The following is a 14,776-nucleotide window of genomic DNA, read 5'->3' on the forward strand; positions in this document are numbered from 1 at the left end:
TTTGTGGGTAAAAAACCTCACTTCTTCAGATGCATGGAGTGAAAGTTACAGATGCAGGCATTATATAATGACACATGAAGAGAAGGGAGGTACCTCACAAGTGGAGAACCAGTGCTGACAGGGCCAATTCGATCAAGGTGAATGTAGTCCACTCCCAGTAACAGATGAGGAGGTGTCAATTCAGCAGAACTAAAATTCATTTGCAAATTTAACACCATTAATTTGGGCTTGAATAGGGACTGGGAGTGGCTGGCTCATTGCAAAAGCAGCTTTGCCTCTCCTGGAATTGACACCTCCATATCTGTTATTGGGAGTGTGCAGCCCCCGATCAGAAGGGAGAGAGACATACCTCTCCACCCAAGAGAGGTGACAGCTGGGAGCCAGAAGTCTAAGTGTCCTTGCTGGACCATGGAGGGGGAATACAGGTGCAGTTGCCCTAAACTATGACCAAATCATCTAGTGATTTTCAGAAGATGATCAGACTTTTTGAGTTGCAAGTATGTTTATTTGCAAAAGAATATGAATAGAAAACTTTCTTTTTATGTGCATTATAGAAAGCATATTATGTAGACTTTTTTGTTATATGAATTTTGGCTTAGGACAACAAATTTGAAGTATTTATACAACTTATTTGAACTCTTTTTCTAAATAAAAACTTAGTTGAACAAATCCATACAGATTGGCAACTGTTGATTGCTGCAGTTGCAAAACAAACTTTTTACCCTACAGTGGGAAGGATATGCAGTCTAGAAGCTTTTTGGAAATCAATATTCTAGGAACAAATATATCTTTACTGGCTCAAATATATCTTTACTGTCATATACACTGGAATGGTAGTAAAATCAAAGTAAAGCTCTGAGGCGAGAGAGAGATTAGTTAGACTGTCATATAAGAATGCTACTGCTATAAATATAGACTTTAAGTAATCTCTGGCTGGTATACAGAGAACATCCAATGTGTAGTTAGTGACATCATCTTCCATCTTTCACGAATTTTCTTTTGGCAGAGCTATGATAATAGTGGTCCAAAGATAGTTTGTAAGTGATTGTAAAAACAGACAGCTTGAGAGGCATTTGAGTTACTTTTGTTTCAAAGCTCCCAAGATTAACATCAATTTTTTAATTAACCTAAATTTTATTTTCATATCTTTGAATAAAAACATCAACACGTGCCAGGAAAAGCAGTTTCTATGGAGCAGTGGTTCCAAAACTTGTTCTACCGCTTGTACAGGGAAAGCCCCTGGTGGGCCGGGCCGGTTTGTTTACCTGCAGCGTCCGCAGGTTTGGCCAATCGCAGCTCCCACTGGCTACAGTTCGCTGCACCAGGCCAATGGGAGCTGCTGGAAGAGGCAGCCAGTACGTCCCTCGGCCCACGCCGCTTCCAGCAGCTCCCATTGGCCTGGAGCAGCGAACTGCGGCCACTGGGAGCTGCGATCGGTCGAACCTGTGGACGCGGCAGGTAAACAAACCGACTCGGCCTGCCAGGGGCTTTCCCTGCACAAACGGCGGAACAAGTTTGGAAACTACTGCCATGGAGTGTTGTTTTAATCCAGGAAGCTCAGCATAGCCTAAATTAGAGGGTTGAAGGAAGAACTATAATGATCCAGTTAAGGGAATTTGACATCTGCTGATCCAGATTATGACTTCAATTAAACTGGTGAAAGTGAAGAGTAACTGAGATCAGATTATTGTAAGCATTTACAAAAACTGATTCTGATGTTTGTTTGAAGGCAGAGGGGAAACAACATCAATACTAAGTAATGTCTCTGAATGCTGTAAAGAGAATACAGCTTACATTTTATATTGCTTTGATTGTTTTGTCAGATCTGTGTGTAACAGTTTCCTGTATCTGTATCTTTGGCAAATATAGTAAGTATTTAACTCATATTTATGGAGGACTTCGAAAGTGGTAATGGGTTAATAGAGCTTTCCACCTCAGGGCAGAGTAGGAGACCATCCCAGATCATTGAGTCTGATTCTCAGAGGGGCTGGGCAATATACATTGCTGGTACTCAGCATTTCGTAAAGTCAGGCACTACATGTCCAAAAGATACCATCATGTGCCTGTTGGATGACCTGTTTACTGGAAACTGAACTGACACTAGATAAATGTCCACATCAGAGTACTACCCCACATCTGACACTAATTAGCACCACTGTTGTCAATTTCAGTATAGAGACGGAGCATTAAATAAGTGTGGAAAACAAACTATCCTCTCACACATAAACATGGTTCCTCCAGGTTGAAGCTTAGGCCTCCTGGCAGGGCAGTGTGAGGAATGCTTGCCCTGCTCTCTGTGATGTAATCGGTCAATGAATAATTAAAGGACTTCAGTCTCTAGACCTAACGGTACATTTTTTTAAGATCATTAAATGTGAAATTTTAAATTCCTCTTCATCTGTGACTTGGTACAAACTTCTATTTATTTACTTTATTAGTTTATCTTGCGCTCCTTCTGACTGTCCAGCACAGGTTTCCTGGCTGTTTTTAATTGGACAAAACAAACAGCATATTTTCTGCTGAAACTGCAGCCTGCAAACAACTTAGCCAACATACAGGAAGTATAAGTAAGAAACATATTTTCCATGTTAGTCCCCATTTTTAATCATACATGACTGTTCTGTTTAAACAAAATAAATATAGGCTAGCATTGACCATCTAAATGATATGTATTACAGTATTTTGCTGTTAGGATTACAACATTTTATGATGTGTGGCATACTTTTCAAGGAAATGAAAGCCAAAACACAACTGGTTTTTCAGTTGTCACATGCTGTTTCAGAAGATTGTGATGTTCCTTCTTGTATTTTGTCTGATTAATTTCCATGCAGTTGTCTGTTCTCATATATATTCTAAAATAATTGAATAAAATGAAACCATTTGTAATTTATTAGTAATTTCCATGGAGTCGGATTATTTATTGAATGCAGGACATTATCCGTATCATATCTGTTACAGCTGTAAAACATCCACTGGCTCACTATGTGTAGTGATGATGTCCAGTGATGATAAACTGCAGAACCATGTGATAAATTGGCTGACAGTGTAACCAGCCGAATCTGTCTCTACTGAGATTACTTCTTACACTTCCAACTGCACAGCAAATTCAAAGAGATACCACTTAAAAATGTGTGGTTTTGTTTTGTTTTGTTTTCCCCCATTTCCCCAAAGATGGATTTCCTCTGTCCTGGCCCAAGACACAGGACACAGTATTAAGTTTTGGAGCAGTGATGAGTTTAAAATCCAATATCTTGAATCATCAGGGATAGTTTACAACGGAATACGGTACTTTTTACTAGCTCATGATATAGCAGATAGCAAATTGCTACATTATTATATATAGAAAAGCTATTTTAGAGGTTTCAGAAATCTGTTATAAATTTTCCTTCTCACAGACTGCTGTTGGATTTATTGTAGTAATGGTGTTTCATTTTACAAGCAGAAACGTATTAAAATAGTATCAATAAATTGTTTTTAAAACTCTCTAAAATAATTTCTCTTTAAAATCTGTGATATTAAACAATATGCCTGAGAATATATTGTGATATAAGGTTTGATTTTTGGATGACCTATACAATTCGTAAGTACTCCAGCCATCCCAAACTCATTCAGATAAAATTTTACAAAACACCACACATTCAAGTATACACACACATACATATGTTAAATGTGAAATATATAGTATAATACATTGATTAGTTTATTTACCTAACCCCCCCCCCCAGAAGAGATCAGATGTCCTTGTGTGCTAACTCTTGCATTTTGATCTCCTGGTGAGCTGATAGCAGCCAAAGATGGAGTGAAGAGAGAGGAATTTTTTATGTTTTATTGAAGGGAGTTTCAGAGAGTCACAGATCTTACAACAATGTTTGCATCATGGCATTGCATCAATATGTGATGGGGCTGTGCCATCTCAAACCAGCATCATACCACAAAGCAATGTTAGGATGTTGCACCATGATTGTTTGGTGGCTGGCTGTGACTCCATTCATTGAGAAAAAGGGGGTTCCCAGCTCTTCAGAGTTGATTATTAGTGCTCTGAATGTGACAGTTAGTAAAATTATAGTGTGAAATTCTGGCTCCAGTGAAGTGACTTGTCATTTCCTTCAGTGGAGCCACAGGATTTCACCGTTTAGTAATCAGACAGAGAATTCAGAAGAATATATTTTAAGGGAAAATGCCTTTGGGCAAATCTAAATGGCCACTCTTGAGTTTGCAGAGAGGTATTCTGGGTTGTGCCTTACCCTAGGGCTGATCTTGTTGTCCTTATGCACATAAGATTCCAATTACATTCAATGGCAGTCTGAGCTGCATAAAAATGACAGGATCAGGGCCATTTTGTTAAAAATTCAGGCCGATACTGTCCATGTTCACAAAGAAAATGACTTCCATGAAATAGCTTACCTTTCTGCTGAACAGAGCATCTGCTGCAGAGCCAAGAATCATCCACTGCATAGAGCCTGTATTCTTTTTAATAAGTACCACTGATTGAAATGTACAAATAAATGCTTTAGCTGTGTGCAACTTTAGTTTATTCTTTAATTGTAATATGCTTAGCAGAAATACATTACTGTCAGCAGGCAGTCCATGTTAATCTACTTACAGTAAAATAAGGCTCTTTTCTCAGAAGCATAAAAGAAAAATAATTAAAAATTGGTGATTTTTATGAAATAACTTTAGCATTTCTATTTTCCAGAGATTCAGGTTCTTACAATATATGCATGCTTTGATATGATTTGGTTTGCTTTTCTGAATGAAAGGTAGTTTCAGTCCCATGCCAGTATCTTACATGATGATAAGCACAAATTAAAATACTGATAATATTCATGTTAGCAACAGTTCTTTTAACAATGTCTACATTTTTACTCATTCAAGCAGGTAATGTTTACAACACCTAAAAAGCAGTCATATTGTAATGATTGTCATTTTAAAAAACTTTTTTGTTTAAACATAACATAATGTTTTTAAAATATATTTATAAAATTACTAAATAGTGCAAATACAACAAGCAAGTTCCACAAAACGGAAAGCCAGGATTTGGAGCCAAGGATCATTTAATTAAGGAACCCCTTGATAGGTGAAGAGATACTGGAATTATTTTACTGGCAGATAGAAATGTTTTAAGTTCAGCTGAATAATACTTTTTGGCCTGAAGAAAGACTTTGGCCCTGATTTAGCAAAGCATCTAAGCATGTTCTTAAACCTCACTAAGTCCTATGCTGAATTGGGGCCTTTATAGTTAACGGGGCTTTTAAATGTGCACAAGCAAATTAAAACATCATTAGATGAAATTATATGTTACGTGCAAAAGAAAGCAACCTGGGCATATATCTCATTTATAAAATAATATAGGGTCCCATCCTGCAAGCCTTCATGTTACATGAGTAGCACTTACGCAAGTAAGGCTTTGCAAAATTGAGCCCCTAGTTTTCAATTATTTTTTGTTTTTACATATTTTGCATATTATAGTCTCTACCTCAATATGAATTTGCATTATAAATCCAGACTCCATCATGTCACAATTCTTTTCTAAATCACATTCAGTGCTGGTGTAAGTGGGCATCACAACCTTCACTTGAGTAGATTTAGAACTGCATTACCCAGGGCTGAATTTCACTCATCATCTGCTTTCTAGAAAGAAACATTAAGAAAAGATTGCCGAGGAAACCTTAACACCTTTTCCCTTTATCTAATGCTGGTAGTCTAGAGAGATATTATTCATTACGTATGGATTGTTAGGTGGATAGGTGGAGTAGTTACATCAGATTGTTCAGATCAAGTAAATGCTAACCAATACATCACTCTGATACATTGTATCATGAGAGTGCAAATATAACTATTGTTGAAAAAAGGTAGAATGATAAAACCATATAGTGTGTTATATGATGGTGTCAAGAATCTGGGCCTGCAGCAGAGCCAGTCTCTGGGCAACGTAATGAGTGCTGCTGGCCCATAGTAGACTGCCTGATTGTCTTCCATGGCCTGATTGTTGGGAAGAGTCCACAGAGCAGCTCTTAAGCCCAGCAGTTTGGTGGCTGCTCATTGCTATGATAACACATGCCTCAGACCCAGTCCTGCTCCTGCCTTGCCTCCAGGTAACTTGGTTCTGACCTTTGACACCAGTTTCTGACTTTGGCTTTGACCTTTGGCTCTGGCATCTGTCCTCAGCCTCTGTTTCTGACCCTGGCTATTGACTCCTGCACTAACTAGTAGGCATAACTCCTGCTTCAAGCACTAGGCACAACTGCCGACATCCCAGTCACTGACAGATGGAATGATTAAGTCCTGTCATGGCCTGCAATATAGTTGATCCCTAACTGTCAATGTACAATGTCCAGCAGAAACATACATTTATAACAGCATACAATAGCAACAAGTTAGCTCATTTAGAACAATAGATACAGAAGGCAAAAAGTAACTAATGCAAAGCAAGAAAAACGGTGAATCTTAGAAGCTGCCATTTCTAGGAGCTGTTGTGGGGAATACCCCAAGATTATGTACTCTAAAGTTTAGCCTTCAGCAGAGAAAGTGTGTAAAGTTTGGAAACACATGGCAGATTCACTTTCCAGAGGCCCTTCAGAAATGGGGGTATGAAAGTATGGAATTTAAACGCAAACTCTAGGTGAGGAAAGAATGCTTTCTTTTGTTTAAAGTTCCCCATGTTCAACTCCGTGATGATAAAAGTTTGTTCATATTTGTGTGGGTTTATTTATCAATTGTAGGCCTATCCCCTAGCCCTATTAGAGGCAAAGGGAAGGGGTGCATCTAAATGTTGTTCAAGGTACATGGGGCCTGATTCTTTGCTCCAGCCAAGCTGTGCTTGGTGCAGGACTAGCGAGGGAGGGAAAACAGGACTTGAAGGCACTTTTACGTTCCCCTTATCCTGGCCAGGGCCCAGCTGAGTCCTGAGCTGCTCTGACACCCAAGAATTTCCTGGCAAGTGAGGGTCATTGGGGTTCAGGAAGGCCCTGACCATGAGCCCTTTCTCCCAGGAATGCACAGGAGGCTAAGAGGAAGTGGTTCTACACAAGTGAATGTGCTGTATCAAGACACAGAGGATAAGAGAAGATTCCGGGCCTTATTCTCCATAAAATTGTAGTTTTATGCTAGAATATTTCCACTGATTTCAGTAATGGTGTAACAGAGTTGGGAATCAGGCCCTTAGTAGTCATATGAAAGTTACTGCTTGAAGCCTCCAGAATGACACATGCAGAATTACAATGACATATGGCCAGGTTTGATGGATTTAAATGGGTAGTCATTAAACTAGTTTAAAGCAGACAAAAAGGGTTCATTAGAATGACTTTAGGATTTGCACGGTTTAGTTTTCTATTCTGTATCAGGGAGGTAAGCAGAGAGAGAATATATATGCACTGTCTACACAATACAATCAAACCCCCAAATTATGCAGGAGCATTTCATCCATCCATCCAGTGTTCCAGTTTTCTACATACCGGTCGCTCTTGCTAGGGGCACTACAAGTAATTGCCGCTCAAATGTGTTGCATCTTCAATAGTTAATTTCCCTTCTGATTAGGAAATAAAATATAGGATTTCTCCACCCTGCCTACATACCATATTTTGTCATGCTAACACCTACACTATAGTCTCTATTCTATAAATTCCTCCCCAGCTTCCTTATTCAGATAGAAATTCTGTTTCCTCATTTGGACAATGGAAGGTCCATGGGGATTTCCTGACTCATCTCCTGTAAAGCAAAATTCTAGTTCAGGTCTCAGAAGTGGCTCTGGTCAGCACCGCCAACCAGGCCGTTGAAAGTCCCAGCGGCGGTGCTGCCCAGCTAAGGCAGGCTAGTCCCTAACTGTTCTGACACCGTACTGGGCCCCGGAAGCGGCCAGCAGCAGGTCTGGCTCCTAGGCAGGGTGGGGGAGGGCCACAGGGCACCGTGTGCTGCCCCCGCCCCAAGCACTGGCTCTGCACTCCCATTGGCCGGTTCACAGCCAATGGGAGCTGAGGGTAGTGGTGTCTACGGCCAAGAGCTGCACGAAGGAAGCCTGCCTTAACACCCGTGCTGCGTCGCTGACCGGGAGCTGCCTGAGGTAAGCCTGCCCCCCAACCCTGTGCCCCAATCCCTTGCCCCAGCCCTGAGCCCCCCCCAAACCTGGAGCCCCTTCCTGCACCCCAAATCCCTCATCCCTGGCCCTACCCCAGAGCCTGCACCCTCAGCCCAGTGCCTGACCCCCCTCCCACACCCCAATCCTCTGCCCCAGCCCTGAGCCCCTCCCACAGCCCAGCCCCCTCATCCCCAGCTCTGTTGGGTCACAGGCATCAACAATTTTCTTCAACTGGGTTTCCAGAAAAAAAGTTTGAAAACTACTGCTATGATGCAAACTAACTCCCGGCACCTGTTCTAGCTCTTACTGACTGTTGAGTTGATAGGATAGATATATTGATCAAGGGAGGAAAAATCAAATACTAAATAACACTTAGTACTTTTATAGGACTTTTTTACCTATAGAGCTCAAAGTACTTTACAAAGGTGGGTAAGTATGATTATCCCCATTTAACAGATGTGAGTGCCAGATGTGGATTTTCCACCCGCCTAAGCAATGCTGTTATACTGACATACGTTTGTAGTGTAGACCAGGGCTTAGCACTGTCTCATCATTGTGCTACCGCTTTCAGCATAGTTTATTTTTTTTCATAAACTGAAATTAAACAACCTCCCCCTAAACTTTCACACCAAAGTTTTGACCATTGTTCAATATTTGGTGCAAGGAAAGTGACAAAATAAGAAACCTCTGTGGTTTGTCATTCTATGGAGAGCTGCTTCCATTTTTAAAAACATCAAAGGCAACATAAGTTCTCAACAAAAGGCAGCGCTCATTGTCACTACTCTGCGGCCAAGAGTATAACAACAATTCTAATTTTCTGAACACAGAATCAGAACAAAAATATTCCTGCAGCTCAAATGAGTTTAAATGTGTTTTAACTGAGCTTAACTTTGTCAGCATGGTGCAGAAGCCTCAGGCAGATGGAAAGGATGCATAGCATTCCCGGGGAATAGGCACTATCCTCTTGACTGAGCTTACATCAGTTGTGTTTCTTCTTTTCCCCACACACACTGGTGTGATTTCTCCATTGTATAATTGAAGATGTTAAGAAGTCCTGCTGAAGATGCTTTCACAGACTGTATAAAGGATGCATTCTTTTGTTTACTTGCAGCTCCTAGCAGGGTCCCGGTGCACTAGAATCTTGGGGAAAGCATGATGTTGGCACTTCTCCATGATCGAAGAACTAAACACTCTCCTCTTCTTTTGTGATACTATAATCTGTTAGCAAAGTAACACTGATTTCTGAGCCATTTGTGCTGCCTGTGGCTGACAAAGCTCTGGTAGGTGTGTTGCTGGGAGGCTGTGTGGGCAGCCTCGCCTTGCAACACAAGATTTGCTTTTTAAAATGTTGCCGGAAACTTTTACTCAGCCAATAAAGAGCAAAGGGATTGACACAGGAATTGCTGAAGGCCAGAGCCCGGGAGAAAATAGTGACTATAAGATGAAAGGCAGAGGCATCTACGGAAGAGTGGTAGGTGAAAGATCGATACAAATAGAGAATGTGGTTAGGCAGCCAGCAGAGGGCAAACAAACCAACTAGCGCCAGCACTGTTTTTGCCACTCTCTTGCGAGATTCAATCTAGGAAAAAATAATTGCATATCTAGTATTAATAATACGTATTTATGTATTATGCTACTCCCTGGAGGGCTCTGAGACCCTTAATAAAAATCAGTCTACCAGCGATCATTATTGAAAGGCAGCCTGGCAACAAAGCAGAAACTAAAGCATTTTCATTTTCACCCTTACATTTTTGTGCCTTTGGACAGGGTGTTTTCACCTGGGAGCATCTGATTATGAAACTCCCTCTCCCACCCTTTGGTCTGATAGAACCCACTGAGGCCTCATCTAGACAAGGATTTAAGGATGTGATGTTACCATGTTAGCTAATGCATTCTAATGCAGGCTCTGTCCCTCAGTGTTTAGAATTTAGTGAAAGGTGCCATAACTACTAAATTCAGTGTGGTCCTGATTCAGCAAAGTATAATCCATTGCGATTCAGCAAAGCATTTAAGCACATACTTAAAATTAAATCAATAGGATTTAAGCACATGCTTAAATGCCTTGCTGAATCAGGGCTATTGCTGCCTGTGTATACAGGCTGCACTTTACATAGACTTGTTACTTGTCTGCTGTGTATACTGTATATGTAAAATGTTTGCACTCAGATTAAATTAAGATTTCATCACTATGCTTAGATTTCTAAAAGATGGGCACCTGAGACTGTGATCCTTACTTACCTGTTTACGGGCATGACCATGTTCTTCAGCTGGCATGTTGAATGTGCTTTTGTACAATGTTTTGGCAATAAGAAAATAATAGACAGAAATGACAACTAGCGGTATAATATAGAACACCAAAAAGCAAACCAGAGAATGAGCTTCTTGCAGAATCTTCTCAGATACAGGATAAGGGGCACATGCTTCAAAAGATACATTTTTTTCAGGATTGCTGAATGAATATAAATCCGAAAATACAGCTTCTGGGATTGCTAATATCATGGAGACAATCCAAACACAGCCAGCTTTACAGCAGGTCTTCAGAACTGCATCTGATGTTTGCAGTTCCAAGGGCTTAACAATAGCTCTGTACCTAGAAACACAACCAACATCATAGTGTTAGAAAAAATGTAGTAACATTAGTTTTGTGGCACCAATAATTTAAATTTGTGGGGACAAATTCATGCCTGATATATCTTCACTAAGGTTAACATAATTATCTTGGGAATTTAAAGTGATGCTAGCCTCTCCATAAGGAAGGCAGAAGGTCAAGGATGAACTTTAAGCATGTACTTAAATCCTATTGACTTTGATTGTCTTGAAACTTTTCTCCCCCAGAATGATCATATGTCCAAAATAGACTGGTCTGCAAACTCCAAATTCAGTTTGCTTTGTAAACCATTCTGAGGAGAGGTGCCATCTAGTGTTTGGTGGGGTTTCATGTGTAAGTTAATATTTGGGGGGTGGAGAGGTGGAGTTGTATATTCTGTATTATGTGTGCACAAGGGGAGGTAAATGGGGAATTTACAAAGATATGTAATATAAAGAGCTTGTGTGGAGTTGCACATGCCCCACATTAAAGGTAAGCTTGAAAGGGTTGAATTAAAGTTTTGTCGAGGTAGACATAGCCACAAAAGGCAGAGGAGGGCACTTGAAGGGACGATGGAGTGCTCCTTCCCAGTCTAGTTCAGCCTAGAAGAAGGACCAGGAAGCTCCCAGACATGGAATGAGGGGCGGGACTGGAAACTGACCATTTTGCTACTCCAGATGGACTAGTCTGCTCTCAAGAGGCTTTATAAGTTCAGGGATATTTGTTTTCCTGATGGCTGCAAGCCATTCCTTGGTTGCTGATGGTTTGTTCTTGTTTTTGGACCAGGCAAAAGAAAACTTTCGCACTGATTCCTTGTGGAAAACAATCACAGCCCAGGTCACACTCACACAGGACAGTTTACACATGTATACAGAGCAAGATTTAAAATAATATATAGACACTTATAAACTGACCTGCTGTTGATTCCTGGCTGTACTGCTGCAACAAGTGGGCTTAGCCAGACCGGGTGGGGGAAGGGGCGGGGGAGGACCTGGGTAAATGTGTGGGGACAGGAGAATGTGGAGAGGGGACATAGAGAGTTAGGCAAGGGACCAAGAGGGAGGACTGGGCATAGGGAACTGGGGAGCACATGAAACCACACTCCCTGCTCTCAGAATGGATGAGCCCTGGGTTAGGCAGATTGGGGAGATCCATGGAAGAGGGCAGGAGACAGCCATGAAAGAGAATACAGTGAAACGTAACACAGATCAGTATGGAGGGAAGGCAGAGCCTTCAGTGGAGTTGTACCAGTTTACACCAAGTGAGGATCTGGCCCTCTGTTTCTTCTCTGGGCAAAATTAGACACACTACTGCAGACTAGAACTTTAGTAATAACCGTTTTCTGAGCCCAGGCCCTCATAGCCAATCAGAATACAGTAGCTCATGGTGTTATAATTAACACATGTTCTAAACTTTCAGAGTCATTTTAACCATATAATTACTGGATTAAAATATTGTTCCAGGCAATTACACGATGGCATCCAGTAAGAATTGAATTCAGCAGCAGTTGCCCATTGTCCTAATACCGACTTGGATTGATTTTTTTTCTTCATTCTATATACTTGACCTAGTTTGCTATTAACTAGTTTTTCTAGTTACTGGTATTTGAAAACCTTTTCCTTCCTTTAACCTTGAGAGTTCACTTTGACTGTTTGTAGTCTTTGATAATTCATGCTCATTACACTGCTGCCTTCTATTTGTTGTTATTCAGTCATAAATAAAGCACATTGTAAATGCTTCTTGGTTAAAAGGGTTATTCCAAATCACTTGTGAAGTCAGTCAGATGGAAGCACTTATGTGCTCTAATAATAAAGTATTCAGATTAGTCTGAGTTTAATTTGAGGTCCTATGAAGTAAAATGTCACTGGAAAAGCTACAGTAACTAGAAGTACAATAGCAATTAAAATATTGAAATAGTGCTACATTGCATCTCAATCATAGTGAACAATTGCCATGCTTAAAATTATTATTGTATTGCAATAGCCTTCAAATTGTAAAGAGTCTTAAAAGTAATTTGAACTAACAGTTTTGATTATATTTTACCCCTCAGTGGCAGTCAGTTTAGTCAGAGTTTTAAGGCCTGATCCAAAGCCCATGGAAGTGAATGGAAGGATTCCCATTGTCCTTAGTCCTTTTCACATGAGGATGTGTTGTTCATCCTCATTGACTTCTTCTGTACACCACTAGGTAGCACCAATATACAAACTATCTTTTCCCTGCCGTGAGCCTTTTATCTTTCTTGATTCAGTAGAGGGGAAAATGCCTTTCTTACATCACTTCAAACTAATAAAAGGTCAGATTATTTTTTAAAATTATTTTTAAATTCACTTCATTAACACTTTCAGAGAATATTGATCTCTTAAACAAATTGGAGTTGATTTTTAATGATCATTGGAAAAAATCATCTAGTTTTTAATGGGAACATTTAACATCATATTTATCTATCCAAGGACTAAGTATTACAGATTAATGCAAAGTGATGGCTTCTTCCCTTTTATTCATTTCTATCTTAATGCACAAGTACTTCCTGACAAACCAAATTGCTGCAGACCTACCTGTCAGCACTGAGAACAGTTAAAGTGAACACTGATACTCCAACTGAAGTTAGCTGGATAAAAGATAACAGCTTGCAGCCAATTCTTCCAAAGAGCCAGGTATCCACAATATAGCGTGTTGCATCTACAGGCACACAGGTTAACAAAAGAAGCAGGTCTCCAAAAGCCAAGCTGGTTATGAAAATGTTTGGAACCGTCTGCATTGATTTAATCTTGAAAAAGACTTTGATGAGTATAGCATTTCCGAGGAGACCCACTGAAATGATTACAGCATATGTAACATAAATTGTGCACAGTATTTCTAATCCTGGAAAGGAGTCTTCAGTCCATCCTTGATCTACAATATCGTTGTCAGTGATAGATCTCAGTTGTTCTGTAATATTGACCGATGCGTGTGAAGTCTGATTAGCTGAATGCCAGTGTGCCAGAGACATCTCTTTAAATGTGTCTTCTGTCCAGGCTGAGTTGAAATTGTTGAGAAATGTTTAATTCTCAACCTGTAGCATGTCAGTAAGAAAGACCATTTAAAAGGTATATAATTATGTTTGAAATTAAGATTCCTTAGTACATTAACTAATTCCTTTCCCCACTCCTGAGTCCCAAAGTATGATTGGGATAATGCACACAGATCCAGTACTGAACTGTGTGGGAGGTGGAGAATTCTTTTATTGGCTTTTCAGCCATTGGAGGTGGGGAGGGAGGAGGAAAAGAGAGGCTCTTAAAGGTATTATCTGCAGTCATTTTTTTCTCATTGAGATACTTGTGAATAGATTTTTTATTATTACCTAGTAAATATTTCTTAAGGCTTTGTTAAATATTTTACAAAAGAAATATACCCTGTACTACTTATATAGGAAACCTTTCAGGTTTTCAAAAGATTATAGATAAGTGTAAAGTCTACTAATTAACATAGTCCTCCGCAGCATGTGTTAATATTGGATAAAAACATATTGAAACACAGATAATGAACATCTATAGGAAAAGATATCAAGTCATGAAGCTGTGTTGATTTTTACTATTGTATAGATCAGTGCCCTACAGAAATGTGGACAAATTCAGGTGTAGCACAGTAATCCAGTGTGCTGCCAAAAGACAATTTAAGGTAGCAAACTATGGCTCCATTGCTGCTAATGCTTACATACGTGCTTAATTTTACTGACCTGAGCAATCCCATTGACTTCATTAGAATGACTCGTGGTTAAAGTTAAGGAGATATACCAGGGGTTGCAGAATTGAGGCCTGTTATCTTGTGATCACCCATATACCTGTCAGATATGACTGGTAGGACTGATAACACAGATCTTTTGGCAGATAGTTATAGGAAATGTTTAGATTCCCTATACAGGAGGAGATTGTAACTCCAGATATTAGTAGCTCATTTCTTCAATTATTTTTAATTCACTGGTTAACAAGTACAAACCACAAACTATTGAGCATGTAGATGGTAGAAGTGATAACACAGATCATTTGACAGAACAGTAACTTATTAGCTTTCTTTATGTTACACTACTTCAGAGTTATTAGTGCTATGGTTCTTAGTATCCCAGATTAGGCAATTAA

At 39.9% G+C, this 14,776-nt stretch overlaps 1 protein-coding gene across 1 annotated transcript; it reads right to left on the reverse strand.

The window, feature by feature from the left end:
* Positions 1-9,151: 9,151 nt before the first annotated feature.
* Positions 9,152-13,798, reverse strand: BRS3 (bombesin receptor subtype 3). The gene is made up of 3 exons (XM_039487026.1): positions 13,217-13,798; positions 10,313-10,664; positions 9,152-9,653 (listed from the first exon to the last, which is right to left on the reverse strand). Exons 1-3 carry the CDS (start codon positions 13,648-13,650, stop codon positions 9,258-9,260), a joined length of 1,182 nt encoding a protein of 393 aa, XP_039342960.1. The 5' UTR covers positions 13,651-13,798; the 3' UTR covers positions 9,152-9,257.
* Between the last annotated feature and the right edge of the window lie 978 nt (positions 13,799-14,776).

This window comes from Mauremys reevesii, linkage group 9 (genome assembly GCF_016161935.1).
Source record: "Mauremys reevesii isolate NIE-2019 linkage group 9, ASM1616193v1, whole genome shotgun sequence".
NCBI classification, from domain to species: Eukaryota; Metazoa; Chordata; order Testudines; family Geoemydidae; genus Mauremys; species Mauremys reevesii.

Excerpts from the sequence above, each read along its gene's own strand:
- BRS3 (XM_039487026.1), bottom strand. The coding sequence starts at position 13,650 with ATGTCTCTGGCACACTGGCATTCAGCTAATCAGACTTCACACGCATCG. Across the intron at positions 10,665-13,216 it reads ACTGTTCTCAGTGCTGACAG|GTACAGAGCTATTGTTAAGC; the intron begins GTAGGTCTGCAG and ends TTGTGTTTCTAG. Across the intron at positions 9,654-10,312 it reads ATGGTCATGCCCGTAAACAG|ATTGAATCTCGCAAGAGAGT; the intron begins GTAAGTAAGGAT and ends ATTTTTTCCTAG.